This window comes from Taudactylus pleione, unplaced genomic scaffold (genome assembly GCF_031769625.1).
Source record: "Taudactylus pleione unplaced genomic scaffold, aTauple2 ptg001990l, whole genome shotgun sequence".
In the NCBI taxonomy this organism is placed as follows: domain Eukaryota; kingdom Metazoa; phylum Chordata; class Amphibia; order Anura; family Myobatrachidae; genus Taudactylus; species Taudactylus pleione.
In genome coordinates, this window is record NW_028286386.1 from 7,611,754 (window position 1) to 7,639,748 (window position 27,995).

Here is a 27,995-nt window from a genome sequence, read left to right on the forward strand (position 1 = left end):
CAACATGATTGCTTGCTTTCCTTGAATAGTGTCTCATATTGAAAAAACACAATTTTAACTTAACATAAATGCAATACTCAAAATATGGAACACATAATATCACACAAACATTATTTTTGTCTTTTTTTGGAATGTTTCTCAATATCTGAGCCTCTTGACATTCATCTCTTCTATCCTCCCCAGGTCCTCATACTGGAGCAGATATTGGAGGGGTCTCTGGCTGCTGAAAGTTAAAGTACTTTGTCCTGGCAAGTTTTTTCTTGATTGTAGAATTGAAATTGGTCACTATTGCTGATTGTTGCTTTGGTCACAAATAGCATGTGTCAGGTCAGGCATGTGTCAATTTGTTATGTATTTGTGAGTCTTGTTCTGGTGAACTCTGTTACTGTTGTGGCACGTCAGTTTTCTTAGATGTTTAGTAATGAACTTAAATGTGTTTAGTTTGCATATGCATAGAGTTATACAGTAAATGTCCAAAATCATCAAGTGTCTGGTACATGCAGACCAAGTTTATTTATTTTTCTTGTTCCTGAGGAATAGTCTATTGTTCCTCTATGGCCTGATTAGAATCTGCTTTTGTCTCATCTGCAGGCTACACAAGGAAGATATCCTTCTGTTGCTCCTCAGACTTTGCCCCAGTCTCTCTGTCTCTCACACACTCTCTCTCGCTTTACAGACAATAATTGGCCATTCACATCAGTCCAAGCCCCAGTGGAGCTTACAATCTATATTCCCTACCACATGTACATGCACATACTTGCACAGTAGGATTACTTTTAGTTGGGAGCCAATTAACATACCAGTATATTATTTTGAATCTTATTATGCTATCTGCAAGATATATCGGCGGCGTCTTTGCTGCAGGTCTGACCCGATAAGTCTGTGAATGACGTAGCTCACAGACGTTGTCTGTACATATGCACTTAGCAGTGTGTTTGACAGCTGTACGACTGACATATAGCATAGTGTGTACTCCGCATAAGTGAAGTGGAGACCACTGTCTGAAATTGCTGCAGGTAGTGCATATTGTGATTGTGCTAGTTAGGTTTCTGTTATTGCCAGAAGCAGGAGTCTAACTATAGTGGGTACAGGGGGTGCTATTCTATAGAGCTCGGAGGCTTAGGGGGCCCGCCTTCCCTGCACCCAGCTTACATCGGTGCCACACTGATGCAGATATGTTGTAGGTTGTGAGGTGTTTGCGATTGATAGCGCTCTATCCTGCAACTTATAGGCTGTGATTTTCACTGGGGCTGTTCATCAGAAGAAATTAAGCTGGATTTTTTTTCTTTAAAGTGGTCTCTTAAGGAGTGTCCTAGTGCATTGTGTGTGTGTGTGTGTGTGGTGCTGTCTCTTGGGAATAGGTATGTGGTTGCTTTGTCGGCAAGTGTTTTGGCAGCAAGTGTGCTGGCTGTGTTTCAGGTGCATGTTTGAGAGATACTGTTATACTGGGTGCACACTTAATGATGTGTTACCAGCCGATGTGTCGTGTGGCATCAGCAAGTGCGTACGCACTTGCAGATGCCGGGAGCTAACGCGACAGCGGGGGGCCACGCTGCATTCGGCAGCGTGGCCCCTGCTGACTGTATTACCCGATGGATCTGCATGCAGGTCTGACGGGCAATGTCACTGGCGACGCGCTGGAGCACACAATCAGCGAAATAGCCGGTAGAAACTGGCCGATGTGGACAAAATGTCCAATCCGCCGTATCGCATGACTTATTATCTAGTGTGTACCCAGCCTTACACGTGACTGCATTTAGCTGCAGGATGGTGACTAGTGTTTACTGATGACTGAGATGCTTTAAGTACTTGAAGACAATTATGGAGCACCCTGCAGAACAGTGTACATAGCGGCATCTTATAGCAGATCCATGGGATGTGATGTTGGCAGTGGCATGGTCCTGGTTGTGATCTCCATTTTGGAAGAGGGAGGGGTTCTTGGTCCTGAGCACTGTAGTTAGGACCGTTACTCACTTCGCTGAAGTTCACCTGTTGCTGGTACTGCTTGTATGAATTTGGTGTTAATTGTGACTGTATATTGTATTAACCAGTAAGTACATCAGGCTGTCACTTCAGCTCTTGGAATTTACGTCCTGTGAAAGCTTGTTTTGAACAGTGTGGCTCACTGGTACACTTGGCTGGTTTGTTGCTATGGGTTTAAATCTATGATCTGCATGATTCTATGTCCTTTTCCAAAACGCTTATGCAATTTTACGTATTTAATCTGTCTGATAACCTATTACTCTGTATGCAGATGTCCCCATCTCGTGTGTATATGGTTTGGAGGAGTACCTTCAAAATGATGCTATGGGTTCTACAACGTTCTGGTTCCACCCATGGCCAGTTTGGGGTTGTTAGAGAGAAAGCGGCCATGGATGGAGTTTTATTTCCTGCAAACTATTGATTCCTACCTGTCTATACACTCTAAATGTCGCTATTTAGCGTTAAGTCGCACAAGAAATAATTGCTTTCCAGACTTTGATTGTGGTTCCAAAGCACAAAAAGATATTATTCATCAAAAAAGCAGATGGTTAAACGCTGTGATCTAAATACAATTAGCGCAAACAGATTATACAATCACTAGGTACAGTCAAATACATACGCATGCGCTCTGAAACCAGATTCCCGGCATCAAGAATGAAACCTCCGTCAACAGCAAAGAAAAGATGACTGACTAGCAGATTCAGGGTGCTTGCATATAAACCCTTGCAGAGATAGGCAATACAATAGAACAAGTTGGCATAATCCCATTGGTTCTTCTTCCTGGTTCTCCTGTTACGATGCAGTTCATAGGTCAGTTTGTATTGTAATAGTTCAGCTTCCAACAGCTTCTTTGTGTCCGTTTTCCCGCCGAATAACAAGTCTAAACTGGCTAATTACATTACATGAACAGAGTACATTTCAATGCCTATCTCTCTATGATCCATAATTCCCAGACGCATGTTGCGATTTCCTTGCCGATGGAACCGGAAATCTGCAAATAAACAGTGGTTCAAAATGGCACCAAACACGGTCTGTTTATCATATACTAAACCTGAGATCTTAAATACAGTCGATTTATTATAGAATTAATAATGAATAAAACCTTGGATATTAACCTTACTGCTAGGGAATCTTCCTATGTAATGCTAGGGAACCTTCCTATGCAAAGTGTAAGGATGTTAAGAAAAGACGCTAGTTAGCGTTGTGCGACTACGTGTTTGTGGAGTACACCGTGGCACGTGTTTTGCAGGGTTGTTCATATTAAATGTTTTAGTAAATGTATGTATTTATATAATGAGGACTTTTAACATTGTTCTATTGCGTAGGAATCGCACGACGCTAAAAAATAGCATTGCCATATGTACTTATATGTGAGATTCGCTAAAATGGCGCTGTGCAGCCATTCGCAAAATGGCATCGTGCAAATTTTAATTTTAGCAGATTCTGTCTCAGCCATTTATCCGGCTTTGACAAAACACAGCATGCCTTCATTTGAACACGTTTTTAAGGATTTTAATTGATTATAGACAGGCTATATGATTGAGATTTACTGAATTTCAGTAATGTGCCAATTATGTAGGTCTGAATTAATGTCCCATGACCACTTTGTTCTATCAACATATTAAGTTACCCCTTAATTGTAATCTATCCGTTCATGAGGCAAAATAAAATGCAGCACTCCTAGCAATCCTACTCTTCACCTTTCTCTTGTACAATGATGCCAAAGGCAAGCAGTCTGTCACATACATATGCCTGGCTGTATAAATAGCAGGGACCATGCAGCAGGTAAGAGCTGCAATGAAGCACATGCCCTAACAGAAGTAGCCCCAGTCAGTGTGAGTACTACAGGAGGAGGGGGGAGCAGTCCTGCATCATCACGGAGACGCACAGCTGCAGCACACCCACAAGTCACTGACATGCAGCATCAGGGATAGATGCAGCAGCTGTGTGTGTGTACGCTTGTAGACTACACTTCCCAGCAGCACTCCCTTCATCCATAGGGGACAGACACGGGCTATGGGGGTGTGTTTGTGGCAGTATATGTGACCGGCTGAGCCCCGCTCCCTGCACAGCCGGTGATATGAGCCAATGATGGTAACGGCACAGCGCTGGAGGCCGATGACCACGCTGGTCTGGTGACCGCGTTTCCGCCTGCGCCTGCCGCCCGGTAGTAGCTCTGTCGTGTGCCCCGTCTATGAGGTACGATGGTCTGTTCCGCACTAGGGACCAAGGCGGCCGATTGGTCTGTGGGGGGGGGGGGGGAAATGATGGGACTCCGGCTTGTCTCTGCTCTGCAGCAACCACCTGAGCTCCTCTCCGCAGGGAGTACGGACGGGCTCTGGTCAGCCAAGGCGAGTTCGAGGCACGGATGATTGGTTTCTGCGCCGCCTGTGCCAGGCCTCGTTATCCGCTCCCCGGTTGTTCCCCCCCCCCATTATAGTGGATTGGTCCAGACGATATTTAAGGGCGCTGCAGGGCCGCTTGTGGCTCAGAGCTGCTCTGGGTCGTAGGGAGGGTCGTCTTTGGGGCGGCAGGTAACGGCAGATCAGGTGGGGGCGGCTTAGACAAGGTGAAGGGGAGGCGGGATAATGGGGGAGGCCTTGTCAAGGCGAACCATATAGGATGCGGCCCGGGGAAGGAGCCGGCCAGGCCATCTCCTGAGGAGGGAGATAAACAAGCCTTTAACTCTTTATGCTCCAGAGCAAGCGCTGCAGTCACTGGGGGGCCTGTCATTGCTGTCCTCAGCACAGCATCCTAATCATGCACAGGCAGAAGATGTCACTGGGCAGATAGGCCGGCACTACATTGGCTTGGAGGTGGTAAGAGATGCTCTTCCCCCATCCTCCTTCGAATACAGCCTTCCCATGTCATGGTACTGGAGCATCAATCTCTACATCCAGTGTCTGCAGTCAGGAGGAATGAGGCTCTCTAGGGTGCATGCTATCTGTTTGTGCTAGTAAGATTTGCAAGCCACATTCAAATAATAGGATCGTGTTTTCATTCAGCCATTCTAGACGCGGGCTGGTTTAGGGCCCAGAGCATGTTAATCTCAACCACACATATAAGGTCAACATGTCTATACTAAGAATTGTGCAGAAAGGCATTTTTATTACAAAGTGTAAATAGGCGGTGTATTATGAGCGGAGATATGGACACTTCAATTTGAATGATACCACTAATCAATCTGGTGATTAATACAGAACAGTTATTTTAATATGCCGGGCTTATGTTTGTTGAGGCCTGTACTGCAATATATTGTTCTAAATGTACACAACTGAGAAAAGGACAACCTGATATGTTAACTTTGTTAATGTCCCTTTTATTTGTTGGTTGTTTGACATGCTTATGGTGGTTAGAACCATTGAGTTTGCATTGAATATTTGTGTTTTGTGCTATACTTTTATTGGATACTTTATCTGCACCAAGGTTTATTTGTTTGACTTTTCGTATTGTGTTTCCATGTTTGTTTAATTGTAGGGTTGAATTACTTTTTTTCTTGTCTAATGCAGGGTGGAATGATGGGGTCCAACTGAAATTACACTTGTTGGGCCCAGTCAAGACTGGCACTGTGGTTGTCATCATGTCTAATAATTGTTACTGAGAAGACCAATGAGAAGCCAGACCTAAGCATCATGATCTCCATGATTACAGAACAATTACAAAAACAAAGTCTGGAGGACCTGAAATGCAAATCTTTCAGTATAAGTCTGGTAAGATCTTACTAGTGAATTGTATGTATATATTCTGCCTTTTTAGGCTTGAGTTTTGATGTTTATGTCCCGGTTTGTCAAAAGGCATGAAAAACTCCAAACAAGTCCTGTTCTAAATGAAGGGTGGACAAAATGTAGAATTCAGATCTCAGTAGATGTGATTTTTAAAAGCTACAGTAATTTATATAGGCGCATAAGCTACCTTGCTCTTGTGATTTAACAATCCTTGTTTTAAACGGCTATTTAATAATTCTCTGTACTTAAGGTCGACATTGGGAAATCTTAGTTTATGTTGGTGAAGCCTGCCTTTTATGTACAGGTTGAGTCTCCCATATCCAAATATTCCGAAATACGGAATATTCCGAAATACGGAATATTTTCAGCATGACTGAGATAATGAAACCTTTGATTTTTGATGGTTTAATGTACATAAACTTTGTCTAAGGCACAAATTATTAAAAAGATTGTATAAAATAACCTTCAGGCTGTGTGTATAAGGTGTATATGAAACATAAATGAATTTCATGTATGTACACAAACTTTTTTTGATGCACAAAATTATAAAAAATATTGTCTAAAATGACCTGCAGGCTGTGTGTATAAGGTGTATATAACACATAAATGCATTCTGTGTGTATATTTGGGTCCCATTTCCAAGACATTTCATTATAATATGCAATTATTCCAAAATACGGAATATTCCGATATCCAAAATACCCCTGGTCCCAAGCATTTTGGATATGGGAGACTCAACCTGTATAACTATTTATTGATTTGAAACAATTACTGATACTACATGAAAGTTCTGTTCACAAGAGCTCTAGCGCCTCAGCTTGATCTTTGTAGAGCTTATCATATGCTCTAATGTTATTACTTTTGTTAATGAAAGTGTGGTAAATGTTTGAAAGACCACATGCTTTTTTTCCCCATGGTTGTGTAGCTTAGTGTTCCTAATAAAAGCCTGCAATAGTCTTTCTGCACCGAAGAGTGCTTTATAACACCCTCAGTCAGTTTGTGTGCTATGCTTTTATGTAAGTGGATTTTGTCACATGAGCACATTTTACCAAGATACATGATCCAAAGAATTTGGGCAACACTTCTAGATCCCTTAAACTGATGTAAACCAATGTGTGCCGAATCAATGTTGCAGGGTGTAAGTTCTATTGTGGGATGTGTATCAATTTATTAGGCTTGTATTTCAGGAAGGAATAGGTTTAATTACAGCACAGTGGTTTAAAGCTGTGGTCTGTGACATGTCATATTGTATATAAACTTGATCATATAGTAACTGCCACTGTTTACGTATCCCCAGAATCAATGAAATGTGTGCCAACGGTGAATTTCATAAGTCTTGTTTATATTTCTCGTGTAACTAACTCCAGCAGTAACTATGGCTTAATTTATTGCCTGGTGCTAAAGAATTGTATTTTTACCATTAGCTAACCTATTTCGGAAATTAAGAAATGAAGGGTGAGTGCTGGACAGAGGTATAATATTTATATTTATTATCAGTTTAGACAATTAAAAATGAACAATATAAATGCAATATTAATATAAAAAGCAAAAACTGTAGTATAAAAACCAGGATCGATCAAAATAAAAATATATACTGAAAAATCAGTGTTGACGAGCACATCAGAGATTGGAAGTGGTCAGTTTGTTAGTGCAGGTCAATTAGTAGAAAATAAAAATAGCAGCAGATGTTAATAGAAGCATAGCTTGATGAAAAGCATCATGCACTTAAAGCAACGGTGTCAGCCACAAGCATATGAAATGAAGCTGCATAGATGTGAGGCTTGCACATAAAGCCAAACTCCAGTTAATTTGATATAAATTTCCTACAGGTAGAAGAGCAGGGTATGATAAAATACACACAATCATATTCCCGTGGGGAAATAAACTCGCTCTATGCGTGTCCACTGTGTGCCGGCATCACGGTCAAAACAGTGACGGATTAGCTACCTGTGTTCCTGGGGTCTCCAGCAGCGTGGAGGGTCGAGCCGCGCTGAAAGCGTGTCCTGTAAAGTAATACCAGTCGACGGAGGGGCTGGCTGTGTCTCTGTGTGCCGCAACAAGTGAGGGAAAGGACAGCGTCTCCAGTGCTCCAGTAACTCCGGTTGAAATGGGCAAGGTGGAGCACGCTGACACGGTGGGTGCAACCAATCAAGTGCTCTGTGAGTCAGGATCCTGGGATTATCACCTGTTTAGTCCAGGTTATTGTTTTTACGTAATGTAAAAAAGCAGAACCTGGTTACATGTATACTGTTAAAAGGCAACAAGTATGTATTTATGGCTATATATATATGCTTGTAGTATGACTACAGAAAGAGAAACTGTCCTGCCCCTCACTCCTCCCCTTTCTCTCTCTCTCTCTCTCTCTCTTAGCCACTGCCTAATCATCCAGACCCAGAGGGGTGCAGCAGTCCATACCATTTTGTGACAGGTAAATGAAGATCTGTAAGATGAAATGTAGCAGCTACAGTGTACACATTACCTGTTTGCGTCACACTTTCCATGGATCTTGTTTTTCATTGTGACTATGGTTGCGGTCAGTTTACATTCTCCATGTACACAGTATTGGAATTGATAAAAACATTTATGCTAACATTGTTCTAATAATAACAGTTTTAGGGGCCTATGTAGCTGTGAGAGGGATAAAATTGTGAGAGATAAAGTGCTAACCAATCAGCTCCTAACTATAATTTTTTAAACAGTCTGCGAAATGTAATTTAGAAGCCAATTGGTTAGTACTTTATCTCTCACATTTTATTACTCTCTCAGCTTTTATACATAGGCCCCTTAGTCTGTCGAATCTGGTTTTTATTGGTTTAGTTGTAAAAATAAGTGACACCTATTTTGAAATCCATATGACTCCTAAAGGTCTTTCCCTGATTTATAAATAAAATTTGAACGGAATTATTCCTGTTTTTTCCTCAGACGATTAGTACATTTTATTAATTTTTGCCTAGCAAAAGTGCTACACATTGCATTTTTATCCTTCTAGATTGCAACGGTAAAAAGTACTTAGTGGGCTTTATTATCTGTGAACACCGCAATACTGATTTGGGAATCAGAGGGTTGAGTATAGAATGGCAACACATGTAAGTTTTTGTGTGAATTGCATAGAGCAGAGGTACCCAAACGCGGTCCTCAATGCTCCCCAACAGTTCAGGTTTTAGAGATAGCCATGGTTGAGCACAGGTGACTTAATTAGTACCTTAGTCAATTTGATTTAGCCACCTGTGCTCAACCATGGCTATCTCTAAAACCTGAACTGTTGGTAATCTGATAGCCTATGAGTGGTTAAGAGGGTGCTCCAGAAAATTAATAAGCTTGCTTGAATGAAGCGTTGAGTTTCCTGGGAACACTTGGCGGCTTGGGAACATTTATGTGGGGGAGGGCATTCCACAGATTAGGCTCAGCTTGAAAAAAAAAATCCTGTACCCAAGAATGGAAGCAGGTATTTACATTAGAGGATAGGCACAGTATGGGTGGATCGAGATTGAAATTTTGAGACCAGCGAAGAGAACTGTTTGATGGCTTTGCATGTTAGTAAAGCTATATTCTATTTAATTCGATAAAATATAGGCAACCACTATAGGGGCTGAAAAATGGGGCAGCATAAGATTGCTACATTCAAAATAATTTGGTGGGGTGGAAGTCTGGTTAGGGCAAGACCAGTAAGGAGAATACTGCAATATTCAAAGCTGAAGATGAGTGCATTACTTAAAAGTTTTTGGAGTGTCTTGTGTGAGTTGTGCATAATCTGGATCTGTTTGTTATTTGTAAGAGGATTTGATACTGCTTGGATGTGGGGAACATAGGACAGTTCTGCATCGACGATGACAAGCAGACAGCGAGTTCGAGGGGTAGGGTTCATTTTTGTGTTGTCCTTAAATATAGAGCTGTTGGCGGATAGGAATGTTATTAGCCTGGTTTTGAAAGATTGCATTTGAGGTAGACATCCAAAATAGAAAATGCTAATAAGATCTTCAGTAACCTGCCCAACACAGATGGTGGGAGATCCGGAGAAGATAGGTGATTTGGGTATCCCCTGCATAATGACTAAACTGGTCTAGATAAAGAGGAGAGGACCTAGGACTGAGACTTGTAGAATCTAAACGGTTACAGGAAACTGGATCCAGAGAAGTGAACACTGAAAGAGCAATATGGCAATAAGGATGCAAACCAGGATAATGTCCTGAAAAACTAGGGAATGTTTGTCAAAATGAGAATTGAGGGGTCAACCATGACAAATGCAGCAGAGAGAGCCAGGATGTAAGTAATGGCCTTTAGGTTTAGGGTTGATCAACTGATTAACCACCTCAGTCAGTGCAGTCTGCTGAGTGTCTGGGACAAAAGCCTGTCTGAAGAGGTTCCAAACCTGTGCATTGTAAGAGGAAAGAGGACTTGTGTAGACATCTTTAAAAGCTGGGGGGGTAGTGGAGATTGCATTGAAATGTAATAGTTTTTCTATTTATTTCATGAAATGAGTGATCCTTCTATGCTTGAATAATGATGGAAGTCTGGTATAAGTCTCTATATCATTAAAGAGAGAGAGTACAGATTGTAGTTAAGGCTGGGCTGAGAATAGGAATCAGGGTATGATTGATTTTTGAGGGCACAGGATAAAGAGGAGAGTCACTAGAGTAGGAAGATGAGAAGAGTTGAAATTTCATCATAACTTGTGGCACTCGATGAAGAAAATGAGCCAGGGGGTTCAGGGAAGGAATTGAGCAGCTCAAGGAAGAGGAATATTCAGTACCTTAATCAGTCATGTCCAAGGAGTAAGGTGACACTGATGGCAGGTGTGGGATGGTTTAAATAAATAATAATAAAAATAAAATAATAAAATATATATAATATATATTTATTATATTATGTATAAAATTATATTATATATTTTTTTTTTTCACACACACTAAAAACTGCATGTGTGTATCTGTCTGTTTGTCCTTTGAAGCATGGCCGGAGTTTTGTACCCAGCTCTGCCAAATTTGGCATGGGGGTGTAGGATTAGGTTTTTCGCTTAGGTTTCAACTTCGTCAGGGTCACACACAATCCCGTAAATCCGGGGCACTCTTAAATTACACAGGTTCTGGGGCTGAGGGGCTGGCATCATACATACACTGTCATACTCATCTCCTCCAAAGTGCTTTTATTACTTTTCCAACAGCCGTATACACTTAATAAAGAGTTAGTCAGCCCTCTGTGTTTGCATGATAAACTTTGACATTAAACAGTGTTCATTGTTGGCATTTTACTCACTGTCTCATCTTACAGCAGGCTCTCCCCGGAGGTCTTAGCAGAGTGCCTGGCAGGCGCATGAGCAGCTCAGCACTCGATACATTCAGACTGTGACAGACAGCATAATCAATCCACAATATTTTGATTTTGGTAAAGCTTGACATACAGAGGTTACAAATAGCGGTGATTAATCGCAGCCATTCTGGGCGGCCCCCCTTCTGTCCGGGAATGGGTCACCAGTCCTGGCATTCCCCCCTGATGGCAGCCCTGCTAGACATGGTCTTTAATGTTTTGTCTGCAGAGTGATTTCAGGGGGGTGATTCAGCTGCGGACGCAGTGATAGGGATCACGCAGATTCCCGATTATCGGGAATCTGCGCATGGCAATACGGGTTCTGCGATACCGCATGCAGTCCGGCAACAGATTTTCAGTGATAGACAGTCTGCAGCCGTTTTTGGGTGGGCAAGGGGCAGTGACGGCCCCTGTTTCCCAAAACAGAGGCGACAGGAGGCGTCACGCCTCCTGCATGCATTACCATATTACAGCTATTGTAGCTGCTAACATGTTAGCAGCTGCGATAGCATATACATCCGCAGCTGTATCACCCCCTTTGTTCTGCAGTGATTTCTGTGTGTTTTTTTTTGTTTTGTTTTGTTTTTTAATCTTCTCTGACGTGTAATAAAACTGATTTCTGAATATAGTTCTATTTAGTGTAGTATTATATTCTATGCCAAGGTAATTCAAAGAAACAACTCTGCCTAGTGATGAAAGTCCATTGCCAGAAAGAACATAGAAAGCTGCATTTTAATTAGCTGAAAATCATGTACAAGCCTATCGTACTCTGAAAGTGGAACTTGGGGCCTGAGTCAGACCTGGTCGCAAGCGCTGAGCGCTCGCAACCGGGTCGATGGTGGCCCACAGCACATGCGCACGACTTAGCCAGCTCCGTTGTGCGCATGCGCGATACCCGGCTAGCGACGGGCACTCAGTCACTCCGGGTCTCTCACCAAAGGGGGCGAGCTGTCAATGTTGAGTGACAGCACGCCCCCTTTTGTGGGCGGGCCGGGGGGGTGGCTGCCCAAACGGAGGCGTTCCCGTGCTCTGTTAGAGCCGAAAGCTCTCTGGAGCTTGCGATGGGCGAGACCCTACCACAAGGGTCTCGTCGCAAGCCAGATGGTCGCGATGGTCTTGACCATCGCGACAATCATCCTGGCCGCTCGCAATAGCTGTGGGTGGTCACCCACAGCTGTGCGAGCGGCCAAGAGGCCGATCCAAATTAAAAAAAGAAAAAAAGCCCGGCCCTGATTCAGAGCGAGCACTCTGTCAGAGCATCCGGCTCTGAATCAGGCCCTTGGTTCATACACTGTTGTTGCTTGTTTCCCCAACACAGATGACCTGAACCCAGATGTAGCACTACACTAAAATGGTGAATGAGTAATCAAAATATACAGTGGGAATTCAATTGTTTTTGTGTGCCAGTCAGAACTATTCAATTGTTTCTGCCGATGAGCGCAAATGCATGATTTCTGCTCGCTGCCTCCTCTTTTGGGCATGCTAAACAGGACTTTTTACAGGTTTAGCCACTTTATGCGCCTAAACCCGGTCTATTCTGCCATGACACGTGCAAAAAATAAAAATTGAATCTCACCCAGTCAGATTAAATGGGCCATCAGCTGCGCAAAAACAGTTGAATTCCCACCATTGAAGAAAAACCAGTAAAGTGTAGTAAACAAGTGTGTATACCATTCAGGGTGAACAGGACTGGTCCCTACAAAATATATACTTGTAAAAGACCAATTGGGGCAATTGCTGTCTCAGGGTCTGATTTTAGAATTGCCTGCAAATCAGCCGCATCATCGTTTCTTGCACAGCGCAAGTGTCAGATGCCATCCAAGGAGGATATATCTGCTGTCTATTCACAGTAGTGCATAAGTCAGCTGAATGTCTGCTTGCTGTGAAATGGATGTAACTGGGAGGCCATGTGCCGTTTGCACCTAGAATAAGTTTGCTGTTGGCATGTTGACTGATTTGTGGCAAACGTGTGTACAAGATCTCTTGCACCAAGGATAGGGCTGGTGCATTTTCTTGGTGATGACTACAGCTCTAACATGTGGAGGTATATGTGATGCGGCCGATTCTGAATACAGATGTAAATCGGCAACTATTTTCAAGGACGCTCTGCTCCCGTTTTCCGTGCATCTCGAAATTACTCAAACTGTCTATTTGGTAAACTCCTACAGTGGTCGGTCACTTAGACTTATTTTTAGGTTTGAATTTCACATGGTCACTTACTGTAGAATTTTGTGTTCACTGGAATGTTTCGCTACTGCATGTGAGTTCTAGAGATATATTATTTTTATTACAATGCTTTCTTCTTCAGGGTCCATAGGGTCCACAGGATCTACCTTGGGGGTATGTAGTTGGAGTGAACCATTGCACCAAACAGCTCACAGCTTTAAAGCTCCCAGCATGAACTGCTCCTCCTCCCTATTACCCCGCCCCCAGCCACAGGCATTCAGTTTTTTTGTTCGGTGCGCGGCAAATATCCAAACGCACTGTTTTAACAGCTTTTTTGATTTACCTTAGTTTTTTTAACTTCTGAGTTTAGCAGTATTAGGTGCCGAATACGACGTATATACTGTGACTCCTTCTACCGATGCCGAAACGCCAGTGTTGCTATATGCAATGGGGATTTCGGCGGGACTCAGCGTGGCTCAGCTTGGGGTTCGGACTGCCATCGGATTCACGGAGATGGCAGGTAAAATGATTCCTCATGGGGAATCATGCGCGGAGCAGTCCAGGCCTCCGGTGTAGGAGACGCATCGGAGGCAGCTGCGGGTGAAGGTCTCGTTTAAAGTGTCCTCACAAAGGTGGCCGGGGCCATATCGTCTGTCGCCGGGGACAGGTAGTAGATGCACTAGGTAGTATCTACTACTGTGAGGCCAGCGTGCCATCAAAATCGCAGCTTAGGGGAGATGGGGTTCCCCCAGCCGTTCCTCCCCCAACCCAGTTGCGGATTTCCGCAACTGATTTGCTACTTCTGACCACCTCGTGTGTGTGAGACTCTCTCAGCTTTCAGCAGCACACCCAAGGTGGACTGTTTGTCTCAGTGGTTAGGTCTGTCTACCTGTATACCGCTCCCTTGGGTCAGGTATATAGCACTCTGAATCAACTGACCAACACCCTCAGGGGAATTGGTAGGATATAGAGTCCATTGTGTTTAGCATTTGAATATATTTATGCTTTATATGTGACTGTGATGCTAGCTGCTATATTTATACTGCCTTTTTGTTTTCAAAACTGTCATATATATCTATCACTATGTTTCTCCTCATCCCTCTGAAGGTGTGTGGGGTTTTTCATTTAAAGTCACATTGCATTTATACGCTATACCTTGTACCTATTGCAAATGGCTATGTCTAAAGGTAAAGGAGAGAAGGATGAGCTTCCTGTGCTAAAATCATGTAAATCCTGTTTTGCAGGCCTGTCTAAACAGGATTTTCTGCAAGACTGGTTGTGTCGTGTCTGTTGTAAACAGCCACCTTTTTCTTTCTTGTACACCTGCACCAGCACAAGAACCACCCTCTTGGTGGCCTCTTGGTCTCAGGTGTTGTCGCATTTGGTGGACAGGGCCGCAGCGTCGCGTGCTCCTGCCACAATATTGCCTCCTGCTATGGGGTAACCACAGAGTTTGCATCCTTCTATGTATATGTCCCCCATGAATCCCTCTTGGTTTGATTATTTTGCTCACTCTAGTCAGAGTAGCCCCTCAGCAAGTGGTGCAGGCGAATAGACCAGTGGCAGTAAAGCAGGGGCATAACAGAGGTTCTCTTTAGACCTTGCCTCAGGATTCTGACTCAACCTCCTCATCACACTCTGATACACAGAGTTTGGGGTCTTGCTCAGTGGAAGAAGACCATCAATCCTCTGTGGATGTCCCCTCTCTGGTGAGAGCGGTTAGATCTGTCCTCAGTATAGAGGAAGAGGAAGTTCTGCCGAAATCTAAGACTCCAGTCTTTAGGCGTCAGAAGGTGGCTAAAGATTATTTTCCTCAGTCTGAACAACTAACAAATCTCATGTCTGAAGCATGGTGTATTCCAAATAAACATTTTCATGTTACAAGGAATTTAACCTCTCGATACCCATTTGCACTTGGAGAGTGTAACAATAGGGAAGTTCCCCCATTAGTAGATGCTCATGTAACTAGATTGATCAAGAGCTCTACATTACACATTCCTGCAGCATCCTCATTAAGAGGTTACAGATGGAAAACTTGATGACTATTTAAAATCAGTGTGTTCATTATCTGGAGCTATTACCATACCAGCTATGGCTGTAGCTTGGGTAGCCAAGGCTATGGAAGAATGGACGAAGGCTCTGGAGAATAGCATGCCGAATGCTACCAGAGAACAGCTGTCTCATCTCATCTCAGGCAAATGCAAGAAGCAGCTATGTATATGGGGGAAGTGGTCATTGATGCAGGTATCTTGGATTCTAGGTATCGGCAACTTCGGTTGTGGCTCGAAGAACCCTTTGGCTAAAGACCTGGAAGGCTGATGCAGGGTCCAAGAAGGCCCTGGAGTCTTTGCCTTTTGTTGGGAAGGTACTGTTTGGACCAGAGCTGGATGACTGTGTCTTCTCTGGCGACATCTACTGTAAATCTGCGGGGTTGCCGTCTACGATTACCCTTAAGTATAGGCAGTCATCGGCTCTGTCCTTTCGCCCACAGAGTAGAGCAGAGGGGAACAGTCTTCCTCTAGACTGGATAATTCCCACTGGAAACCGCAGACCAAGAAATCCTGGTCAACCAGACGTCCTGCTTCCAAGCCGGACGATAAGCCTTCTGCCTGAAGGGGCTGGCTTCCCCCTGGAAGGTTTCAGGTTGGGAGGCCGACTTCTACAGTTTTCTCATGCCTGGCATCAGATGACTACGGATGTATTGGTTCGAGAGGCGGTCTCATGGTTACGCCATCACGTTCCTGAGGCATCCTCCTCAGATTTACTAAGCTCCAGAATGCAGAGCATTCCAGAGTTTGGGCCCCACAGCCTCCCCATGGGCTACATTTTGCAAAAACTACCAAGAGGATTCCTCCAGAAGTTTCCTTGGTAATGGCTGCCGCAAATACGTGGTCAGTAAACTGCGCAGGAGTCCCAATAGAGAAGTCAAGAGACAACTGATGCGGTCACGTCACTCCAAACACATCAGAGCACCTGTCCCTATCCCTGCCTCACATTTGGGCAGTATATCATTTCTTACTGATGCCAATAGCGATGATAAGACATTACAATGATCGAGTCTGAAAGCATTAGTAAGTACTGAAACACTGGTTAACTAGTTTGTTGAGTACTGGCTCAATTTTACCTCTTGTTGGGTCCAGTAATAAATAAGTGACATACTGTCTGAGAGTCGGGGGTGAATTATGTTTTGTTGTACATAACGATCAATAATCACTTTCCGACATTGGAGACCTCCCCTCTTAGAGACCCTGGGGAAGGGGTGTCCTAGTGGTAAGTGCAGGAGCATTGTGAATGACGTCATCATGGCTATTCCCCACTGCCGCGCAATGCCTAAATTGCGGTAACACAGCATAGAATGAGACTATAATAATGCAAACTGCAAAAGAGTAACAGGAGGTACACTGCTCCCCCGGGAGTCATGTAGAACTTCTCAAAATATGCAAGTCTACTGGACATTTCAGATCTTTGGCCTTCCGGGAGGCTATTGGGGCCCTCCAGAGGTCGGGAGTCATAATCCTCGTTCCTGTGACGCAACAGGGAAGGGATTATTATTTAAATTTGTGTTTGATTCAGAAACCAAATGGGTCACATCGCCCTATCCTGAATCTGAAGTCTCTCAACAGATTCATCCATGTGCCCAAATTCCGTATGGAAATCCTACAGTCAATTATGCTGGCAATGGAGCTTGGAGATTTCATGGTCTCCCTGGACATACAGGATGCTTATCTGCATAAGCACAATCTCACCAAGGATTTCTGAGAATGGCGGTAGATCAGCAACATTACCAATTTCAGGCTCTACCCTTCGGGCTGGCCACAGCCCCTCGGGTGTTTATCAAGATAATGGCAGTCATGACTGCTCATCTCAGACGACAAGGAGTCGGGACACTGCCATATTTGGAAGGCCTCCTGATATTGGCGTAATCGCAGGAGATGTTACAATGTCATCTCCAGATGACCATTGTCTGCCTACAAGAGCACGTCCGGATAATCAATTGGAAAAAGTGTTCTTTTTCTCCAACTCAGCAGATGGTGCACTTGGGGGTGTTGCTGGACTCTCTGGGACAGAGGATTCTTTTTCCAGAGGACAAGATTGCAGCACTTCAATCTTGTGTGCACAGTCTACTTTGCAAGCAGGAAGTATCAGTTCACTTGGCAATGCAGGTGCTGGGCTCCATAGTGTCCACATTCGACATGGTGGCTTATGCCCGTTCCACTCCAGGTCACTGCAGCAATGGATTCTGTCTCATTGGGATGGTCGATATCATCAGATAAAGTCTCAGATGATCCGTATCTCGCCAGAGGTTCAGCTCTCCCTCGCTTGGTGGCTGCAGATGACTCATTTAGACAAGGATCGCCCGTTATGGGTACCAGATTGGGTACTCCTCACGTCAAAACCACAAGGTGCCCAGGTACGGGTCCAGAACAAGGGACCCCTCAGCCGCTTCATTGACGCTCTGGCGATGAGATAGGACTTCAGGTTGGCATACCAGTTTCCTCCAATTTCGCTCCTCCCAAGGGTCATCAGAAAGTTCAAGCAGGAGGGCGGCAGGAAAATACTAATTGCTCCTGCCTGGCCCAGGAGACATTGGTTCACCGATCTGACAAGTCTATCCATAGACAGTCCACTGCCTCTACGACCGGATTTACTAGTGCAGGGTCCCTGCCTATATCCGGATTTTCCACGGCTGGCTTTGACAGCATGGCTCAAGTGTTCCATCTTAAAGGCCAAAGGTTTCTCTATTTCTGTGATCCAGATGATGCGGAGGGCAAGGAAACCTGCTTCGGCCTGAATCTATCACAGGATTTGGCATTCATTCTTTCTTTGGTGTTCCCACAGAAAATATGACCCTAAAGTTTTCAGGGTCTTGCGAGTGTTTGCTTTTCTTCAAGCGGGATTAGACTTAGGTCTTTGCCTGGCTACCCTGAAAGTTCAGGTTTCTGCATGGTATGGTTCCAGCGCAGAACTGCTCCCCTGCCGGATGTTAGAACATTTTTGCAGGTGGTTCTCCATCTGCAACCTCCATTTGTCCCTCCAGTGGCACCGTGGGATTTATCTTTGGTTCTCAGGGCACTGCAAGCTTCTCCTTTTGAGCCCTTGGATAAGGTGTACCTTAGATGGCTGACAGCGAAGACACTTTTTCTCTTCTGTATTTCCTCAGCTCGCAGAGTTTCAGATTAGGCAGCACTGTCATGTTGCTCCCAGTATTTGATTTTTCATCAAAAATAGGGCTGTTCTTTCTACTAGAGCGAGCTACCTTCCAAAAGTGGTATCCCGTTTTCATATTAATGAAGAAATTGTAGTCCCGGCCTTACAGTCATCAGACCTCTCTAAGGGTGAAGCTTCCCTGGATGTGGTTCGTGCCCTACGTGGATTGTACCAGCTCCATCAGGAAATCAGATGCACTCTTTGTGTTATATGGGTTTCACAAAAGAGGTTGGCCAGCTAATAACCAGACTTGGCTCGCTGGTTGTGTATGACGATTTCTCAAGTCTATACACAGGCTGATCTCCCTGTCCCGAACAAGGTGACAGCACATTGTAATCGGTCTGTGGGACAATCATGGGCGGTTAGATATGGTGCCTCGGCTGAAAAGCTGTGCAAGGCAGCCACTTGGTCTTCCATCCACACCTTTATCAAATTTTATGCATTTGATACTTTTGCCTCTCAGGATGCTTCCTTTGGGTAGCTGATCCTCTCTGCTCAGGAGCATCCCCACCCTTAAGGGAACTGCTTTAGGACGTCTGCAAGGTAGATCCTATGGACCCTGACGAAGAAAATTTAAATTTATGGTATAACATACCCCACTTAACTCTTTCTTCGAGGTCCATAGGGTCCACAGGGCGCCCACCCTGACGCAACTAACCTCAGTTGGATCTGTTTTTTGCTTTTTTGTATCACTGATTCCCTCTTCGTATTTTGAGTGTTTCTTGGGTACATTGTACTTCTCCACTTTCCGTCTCATGCCGTTAGGCTTGTTTACAAACTGCCTGGGGGCGGGGTATATAGGGAGGAGGAACAGTGTATGCTGGGAGCTTCAAAGCTGTAAGCTGTTTGGTGCAATGGATCACTCCAACTACATACCCACAAGGTAGATCCTGTGGACCCTATGGACCTCGAAGAAAAGAGTTAAGAGTTATGGTATAACATTCCTCAAATTTTTTTTTCCATATATTCTCTAATTTTTATTTTTTTTAAATGTATGTTACCTGCTTTAATCTACCTCTTGTTCGTACATTTAACTTTTAAATGGGCTTCTATTCAGCACTTTAAATATCTTGTTTTGTGTATATTGTGTGTTCCTAGCTTTGTCTTTATAGCCTACTAAACAATGAAAACTTTCAATCTCCAGACCACTGACCATAAATACAACTTATGTTTCCATATAAGCAAATCTATTATCCTATATGGCGGGATCAGTTTCTTCAACATTCAACAATGTCGGCAGTACAATAAGGAGCAGAGTATGCTGACACGATACTAATGTTAAAGCATTGTAACTGTGTCGGCACTAACTTTAAACATGATGCTTTACCATCATGTTTATAGTTATATAGTGCCTAACAGGTTATAGTGCTCCTTATTACACTGCCAAGAATGTGAATGATTAATAACCACCTCCCTTATGTGCAGCATATTTCTTATTCAACAACCCACTAAAATTATAAATAAAACAAAGTGATAGTCTTTTAACACTTTCACTGCTGAGGGTTTTCTCACTTCTATGCTGAGGCCAAATTTCAACATTTTCTTTTTTTTTCAATGCAGCACCCACACAATTTAATTTCAGGAAATACAGTTAGTATCTTTGGTTCTCGTTTCAACATTATTCCACCTTTCCAAAATCGCAAAAAGCAGGCTTCTATGTGTAGGTTTACATAAAGAAATCTGCATTAAGAAATGTTTACCATCTCAAGTTAAACTCTTACTATATGTAGGAATACTATGGTAGCCCGTTATGGTCTACCATATTAAATGAGGGATCCCCCCCTTTTTTCTTTTTTTATTGGCACAAGATAGAGGAGATATGGGTTTAGAGACCCCTCCCCTTGCAATCTGTGGAAAATGTGAGTTTATTTTTAGGTACTGTTTGTTATTGTCTGTTGATCACCAAACAAATAACTATTATGATGGCACATTATTTAAAAGAGGCGACTGCCCCCTTTGAAGTCCAAGAGTAAGTATCGGGGAGATTGTGCTCTCTCTCTTGGAAAACTGTATTGTTTTATTTATGTAGTGCTGGGTGAGAATGTCTGGTGATCAGTGCTAAGGGGCCACATAATTCGATGAAGGGCTCTTTCATATATGGGTGAACCCATGTTTACAGATGTCATTGTGGGAATGATAGTGCACATATGTGTGCAGAAAAGAAATAGTGTATTGGTGCACTAGTCACATGAAAATATTAAAACATTATTTTATTAGTTAATTTAAAACAATTAAATCAATAATGAAAAACTGATCTCTAAATCTCCATATCCCCTACATTTAATATATTGTATCTAGAAAAGTAGGGTGAGATGATATATTTCTATCATTCGTGACAGGAATTTTCTAAAATCACACATCAGACAATAAATGCTATTTCTTATGCTGGCCATACACGCTGCAATTATCGGGACGATCCGCCCGATATCGGCAGATCGCCGCGATAATTGTAGCGTGGGGGGGGGGCGACCGAGGGTTAAATATTGCTCGGTCGGACATGCAGTGTATGCCGCGGACATCTGCGGCTGGCAGCCGGCCAGATAAAATGTCTGTCGGTCTGACAGACATTTTATCTTGCCGTGTATGCCCAGCATTACAGTAGATCAGGGGTCTTCAAACTTGGCCCTCCAGCTGCTGTGGAACTACACATCCCAGCATGCACTGCCACCTTTTTGATATAACAGCATGCTAAAACTGTGCAGTGCATGCTGGGATGTGTAGTTCCACAGCATCTGGAGGGCCAAGTTTGAAGACCCCTGCAGTAGATACTGCTATCAGTTCTGTACTTGGCTCCAGAAGTTATGTAGCAATTTCTAGCTGTTATTGCAACAATAGTTGCACTTTACAAATATACAATGTTAACAATCTCTCAATGTGAGCCTCCACTCTAAAGCAGCGTATACACTTGCAGATATAAATGAGTGAGTGAACGATAATGACATCGCTCATTAAATCGGGCAGTTAGATGTCGGAGACGACCAGCGATGCGCGCTTCCTCTGGTCATTTCCGACTTCAATCATCACCTGAACGTGACGGTCAATCTGCCGATAACGACAGATTGGCCATGTTCAGGGATGAGGGATGGTGCTTACACTGAACATCCTATCGTTCAGTGTAGGCACTATAAGGGAAGAGTAACGACTGTACGATTACAATGTTGTAATCGTACTGTCGTTCCACTATCTGCAAGTGGATACGTGGCTTAATCTGCATAGAGGTGGAGATTTAAACCAAATTATCTCTGTGATAGTGCTACGCTCGTTTCAATGCACTTTATTCCTGAACAGAGTCCGTTTTTATATGCCAACATGTATACACATTTGTCCTAAAGTTTGAAACATGTCTGTAGTACTTTATTGAGTGATAAAGTACACAATTAACTAGTGATATATTGCACGGGAGAATCCATAATACATCATAAACTCCTTAAGGGTGATTTCCTCTATATGCTATTATTTATATTATAACAACATATAGAGGGAATCACCCTTAAGGAATTTATACTGATAGCAGTATCTACTGCAAGAAATGGCATTTAATGTCCTGATGTGTGTTTTTTAGAAATTTCTTGTCACGAATGATAGAAATATTTTCTCACCCTATTTTTCTGGCTACAATATATTATTATATGTAGGGGATATGGAGATTTAGATATCAGTTTTGCATTATTGATTTAATTGTTTTGCATTGACTAATAAAAGGTATATTTTAATATTTTCATGTGACAAGTGCACCAATACACTATTTCTTTTCTGCAAACATATTATCCGAGTTATATAGTGGGTAGCGCCTCTTTGTTTTGGAAATTTAAATTATTCCGTATACGATACTAAAGAGGTCATACAAAAATACTGGTGCTGTTAATAATTTTTCTTCAATGATGGTGCACATACCCATATTTGGTAAAATGTCAGTTTTCTGTTGCAAAGGTAATATTGTCTGGTAGTGTCTCCCCAATATATAGCAAACGTACATTTTTCATAGCGCTGGGTAACATAATCCTTGTATTGAAAATATCTCCTAGTGGGTCACATGAATTAAAATAAATGTGGGTGCCCCTGTTTTTATGGATGCCAGATTTTAGGAAGATCTTCCCCAATTCTTGGAATATATGATTTTTCCATAGTGCAGGGGTTAGGTTAATCGCCAGACATACATTTCTATAGGGGCACATAGTTAGAAAGATGGGACACTATTGTTTAAAATAAGGGAGTCCAACTTTCTATTTTACACGGTGGGGGAGTTTCCTGTGGGCAACATCTCCACTTCTAAAAATTCTCACTTTAGTAAATACACCCCTTATAGTCACTTTCCCTGCTTTTTCATTTTCGAGTGAGATTCTTCATTCACAGCCAAAGGGTTGACTAATTATGCATGTGTGGCAAATAAAGTCGTGGACAACCTGTTTAGAATCCATGTTATGAGTCATAGCATACATTCTTAAGAGTATATGGTCATTTTTCATTAGTTTCATGCTTTTTGCTCATTTCCTCTCTAATCACATGATTTCCCATACATGTGTTCTAATATGCAGTGAACATATTTCATTCAGTGTTTTAGAGTGTAATACTAACTTTTGTGTTTTGGTTTTTTATTTTTTAATAAAACAGAAGAACGTTCCTGGGGACTTCTCAGTCACTGTCCAAGAATTGAACTTGAAGATGGAATTAGACTTGGTTGTCATCACCACTCAAGCCTGAGTCTTCATTTTCCAGTTTTGAGCAGGGAGAGTTCTCCTAATCGCAGGAGCCCTTCCCAAGCACCTGAGGAAGGGAACTCTGCTGCTCCTCCAGCCCCCCCTACCAAGAGACACTGCCGCTCCTTATCAGTGCCAGAGGACCTGTCACGCTGGAGGCCTATCTGGCGACCCAGTGGCTCTAAAGTTTGGACTCCTGTAAAGAGGAGATGTAACAGTGGTGGGGTTGGGGCAGTACTGGGAGTGCAGACTCAAAGTCCATCCCAAGGGGTCTCCAGTCTCAGGTTCCAAAATGACCCCAGTGCCTCTTTTCGCTGCATCCAAGCCAACAGCCCTCCCTTCTTCAGCCTGGCTTTGTGTCGGGAGTCGCCAGGTCCCTATACCCTTTCCCCTACTATATTCTGGGACAATACAGAAGGGCCAAGCTGCTTTCCATTGCAGCGTCGATTTTCCCTCTCTCCTGTACTCTTCAAAGAAACAGGACGGTTCCTCCCTTCAGCCAGCAGTTCTCCACCTTCCACGCCAGAGCTTGTTCGGCGACAGCAGTGTATGCCTCGCAGCCAATCACAGCCCTGTGATCTTGACACCAGGAAATGTGGAATTAAACGCCGGCATGAGGAAGATACACGATGGCATCGTCCTTCTTTGGACTTCTACAAGATGAACCAGGTGATGTTTAGTGAGAAAGTGCTTTATGGGATCCCTCCCTCCCCCACCCCCCTTTTTCTGTCTTGTGAATGTCTATGGCCAAAGTTTACTGTAACTTTTTTACTAATGGCTTGGTTTATTTGCAGAATGCTGGTGCTATGTGTTTCTTGGACAACTGTGATGAAGGCAGCTCTTCTCCTTATTTGGCTTGTCATGGGGAGTCTCCTTGCACTTCGGGAAGTCCTATCACCACTTGCACATTGGCACTTAGTGAAGAAGATATGGTTAGGAGGGATCACTCGTCCTGTTCCCAGGCAATGCTCTTCCAGCAAGATTTCGCAGACCTGGATTTAAATTTAATTGAAGAGAATTAGCTCTCAGGAAACATCATACTGCAAATGGAGTGTTGATCGTGAGGTGGACCTATAAGTGAGAGTGTCTGGGTGTTGGCTGTGGGCCACCGCCAAGGGACTTGCACCAAGCGCATTTCAATAACCTTCATGACAGACAGGAATTGTGCGGGGAAGGGAGGGAGGAGCCACATATTTCAATCTTCTGAAGGGGTAGTCTGGGCAGGGTCATCTTTACCCCAACTACACTTCTCCTTTCCTAGTAATACAGCTGAATTTGGGATCTCCCATAACTGAGGAACAAAACTACATAAAGGGTGCTGCGGGATTGCTTTATTTTTATATTGATGGTTTTTTGGAAGGATGTTCTGCACTGCCCCAATGGTATCACATCCAGATATAGGCTTGTGATTATTTCTTGTTTAAAGGTGACTTTTTTTGGGGGGGGGGAATAAGTAAACAAACAAGGTGGCAAATCTGGTTGTGCACAGTGGCTTATGCCTTGTTTTCAAATGCCCCAAGACACAAGCCCAGAGCATCACGCAGGGGAACCCCAATCCTGTGTGTTCCATAATGAACACCTTTTTTGTTCTCCAATTCATCCTAAAAAGAGGTTGACAACAGAACAAAAATGTTGTTTCAATTGTAGTAGATGTTTGTAATTTTTTTTTTTTTATTATTATATTTTTTCTTTTCTTTTTTCTTATAAATTAATATTCGCCTGTGGCAAATAATCTACAAGCATAATGAATTTGTTCTTTTAAAGTTGCTGGCCAGTTAAAAGGGAGCTTCCAGGTCATCCTGAACCGGTTGTCTACACTGCCACCCAAGTCTTGCATAAAGTGACCACCCCAGTACCTCAGACAGTTATCATACCTCTGTCCTGCACATCCCAAATCCTCTTGTGTCTCACCATCCTACATCCCTTTCAATTTTCCGGAATGAGTCCTGTATTGGAGCGTGTAAATGAAATGTTGTGATGGTATACTTTGTCAAAGCTGCTTAAGCATCTGAGACATGGAATTGTATGTTGCAGAGCCTTTCAGAGAAGATGGTAGTCAGGCTGTTCTATAATATTTGCTCCTGAATGTTGTTGGCTTATAGAAGCCATGCAAGTATTTAATCTACAACAATCCATTGTAGTATTTCCTCAAGAAAGGACTGAAAACAACCCTTTTGATTCGGAAGTTACACATAAAACGAATGTGTATGTGGTTGTCATAATACAGTATGGTTCCTTGCATTCAATTTTAAAAGTGGGCATTGATTTTTTTTTCTTTAATGAGGAAGGGAAAGTGTGTGAGCAACTCTGTATCACATTCCAAAATGACCAATGAATTTTTTTTTTTTTTTTTAATGCATTCTTTCTTTCAGCATGACTTACAAAGAACATCAGACAGCAGATGTTCTTCCATGCCATGATTCTTCCACCCAGAATGCATTAGTCCTAAAGTGTGAACACGCAACCTTGGATGTGAAATGCTATTTACCCCTCACGTGGGAGCCTCTTGGCTGTGTTAGATCGGTGAGCAGTGTTTCCACAGCAGAAGCACTTTGTAGGGTTCCTTGCGGACCAAGAAATTTTTCCATCTAGTGCAACATCAGCACTTCACAACTGAAAAACTCTGTTTTTCTGGATGTGGAAAAAGGTGTGTTGTAAAATGTTAGTATTCTTCATTCATTAAGAATTTTAGGGGATATCTTGGAGGGAGGTAAGGGACATTCATGTTCTGTACTAAGCTACTTCCCGATGAGCTGCACATGAAATTGCTACTCTGATTTGAGTTTTAGAAAATTAAGATTATAGAGGGCTGGGATGAGGAAACTATGTTCTCAAGGGAAGCCAATCTGAATTGTCTCTTATGCAGAGTTTTTACTAGTGGTGATGGTTACAGTTTGGCCCCCCATTTCAAATAAGAAAATATACTGACCCTTTTCTCACACCATTTTCTTTTAGAACACAGCCTGCTGTTGTATTACATTGTGATAAAAGATCAAAGACAAACCTCTTGCTGTTGTGTTGTGCAATGCTACAGGGACCTGTAATGCATATTAAATCCGAGCATTGCAAAGCCCAAAGGGCTCAGCCGTGAGTGACTGCATATTCTACATTGAATGGGGCTGGAGAACTTGAAAGCAAAAAAGGCAATAAGAGAAGAAACAAATCGTATTAGCAAATCAAAGTTGTATCAAACTTGATGGCCTGTCATCAGTATTACATGGTGTAGTCCCTTTACTTTATTTAAATGACTATATTCTACAATAAATTGAAATTGATGTAATTTATTGTTCCTTTTCCACTTATCTTATGTGAGAAAGTGGGTTATTTTATCTCCCAGTTTACAAATATCTGGCTCTCCCGCTCCTGGGGGTATATGTACTAAAGTGCAGGTTTTTAGAAGTGGAGATGTTGCCCATAGCAACCAATCAGATTTATTATCTTCTTGAAGGTGCTAGATAAATGTAGAATCTGATTTGGTGGCTTTGGGCAGCATCCCCACTTTTAAAAATCTGCACTCTAGTAAATATAAACCTTGAGTCTGAAATAGAAACTTTGCTTTCGTAGCTGTTTTGTTGCTTCGAACAGTCTGTTCACTTATTACTCCAGGTTATTTAATGATATTTTGTTTTAGGAGATTAAATCTTAATATTTCTGAACTGTTGCCCAGAAATACTGTGCCACATAATGTGGTTTTTTCAAGCAAAGGTGGCACTGGCTGTTGAGTGTAAAGGGGAAGTATCACTTGTTGTGAAAATAGATTGTGTGGCTCTTTCTGATCCTTTAAGAGTACGAATATGGCTCGGAAAGTCTTCGCTCAAAAGTTAACATGTTTCTAAAACTCTATTTTTGAAATGCAGTTTGTAGATTATGCTCTGAGAAAAGTTCTTGTCAGCAACAAGATGTCAACTCCAGCCACTGATTGAAGTTTCTCCTTTCATGTGAAGGGTTTTACACCATTTTAACTTAAGTATTATTTTGTTTTGGTTATTTATTCCTTACCCTCTCCATCAATTAGTGTCCCACTTGCTCTGTTCAGGAAGCCATTGCTGCTTATCTACTGGAACCTCTTCTGGTTGTGTTTTTTTCATAAGGTCTTGCTGGAAATAAAGTGGATACCTACAGACTGGCTGAAATTAAATTTTGCACCTATGTAATAGTATGAGAATTATAGAATTAAAAATTAATACACACACACGTCAGGACTGGCTCTCCATTTATAGAAAAAACAACAACCGGGGTGCTTAAAACCATAAACAGCAGGCATAGGCAAGCTTAATTAGTAACAATTCAATACACTGGCAGCACTCCTTTAAGCCTTTCCCATCGTGCAACGTTTCAGATTTATTCAAATCTTTCGTCAAGCTATTTAGTAATTGCATTCCTTACATTAAGTACTTTAAACGCTCAAGTGCAGATCACGGAGGGGGAGGGATGCCCACCCGGCGGTGTTTGGTGGGTGTTTAAAGTACTTAAGCCATAGAGTAATTACATTTCTTACCTTAACGAAAGATTTGAATAAACCTGAAACGTTGCATGATGTAAAAGGCTTAAAGGTTATTTACAAATCCGTGGAGTGCTGCCCATGTATCGGAAGAAAAAAAAAAATATATATATATCTATATCTATATCACAAAAACGTCGCCTTTAACTTGCGCTTCAAAAATAAAATTATACTAAAAACCTCAATTGCTCCACAAGCTGCTCCCCTCACAAAATCACCTGTTAGAAGGATTAAATAGAACACATACAAAATATGAGATAGGGCGCTAACAATGATCTTAGATCTCTGGATATTTGAATACAATAATAATCAGTCCTTTTTCAGTTGAATTAGAAATAGAAAAAGTTCCTATTTGGTGATCTATCGTGATAACCCACGGACCAATGGCTCCACGTGATCGCTTTTCACCTT

At 42.6% G+C, this 27,995-nt stretch overlaps 1 protein-coding gene across 3 annotated transcripts; it reads left to right on the forward strand.

Annotated features, from left to right (window-relative positions):
* The first annotated feature begins 4,031 nt into the window (after positions 1-4,031).
* FAM53C (family with sequence similarity 53 member C) lies at positions 4,032-27,874 on the forward strand. Of its 3 annotated transcripts, none has more exons than XM_088465406.1 (5): positions 4,032-4,182; positions 5,493-5,693; positions 8,079-8,136; positions 22,998-23,752; positions 23,878-27,874. In XM_088465406.1, the coding sequence occupies exons 2-5, from the start codon at positions 5,616-5,618 to the stop codon at positions 24,103-24,105; spliced, it is 1,119 nt and encodes a 372-aa protein (XP_088321532.1). In that variant the 5' UTR covers positions 4,032-4,182; positions 5,493-5,615; the 3' UTR covers positions 24,106-27,874. The 3 variants fall into 3 exon arrangements, with proteins under 3 accessions (XP_088321532.1, XP_088321530.1, XP_088321531.1); XM_088465404.1 differs by lacking the exon at positions 4,032-4,182 and adding an exon at positions 4,457-4,517; XM_088465405.1 differs by lacking the exon at positions 4,032-4,182 and adding an exon at positions 4,776-4,802.
* The last annotated feature ends 121 nt before the right edge of the window (positions 27,875-27,995 follow it).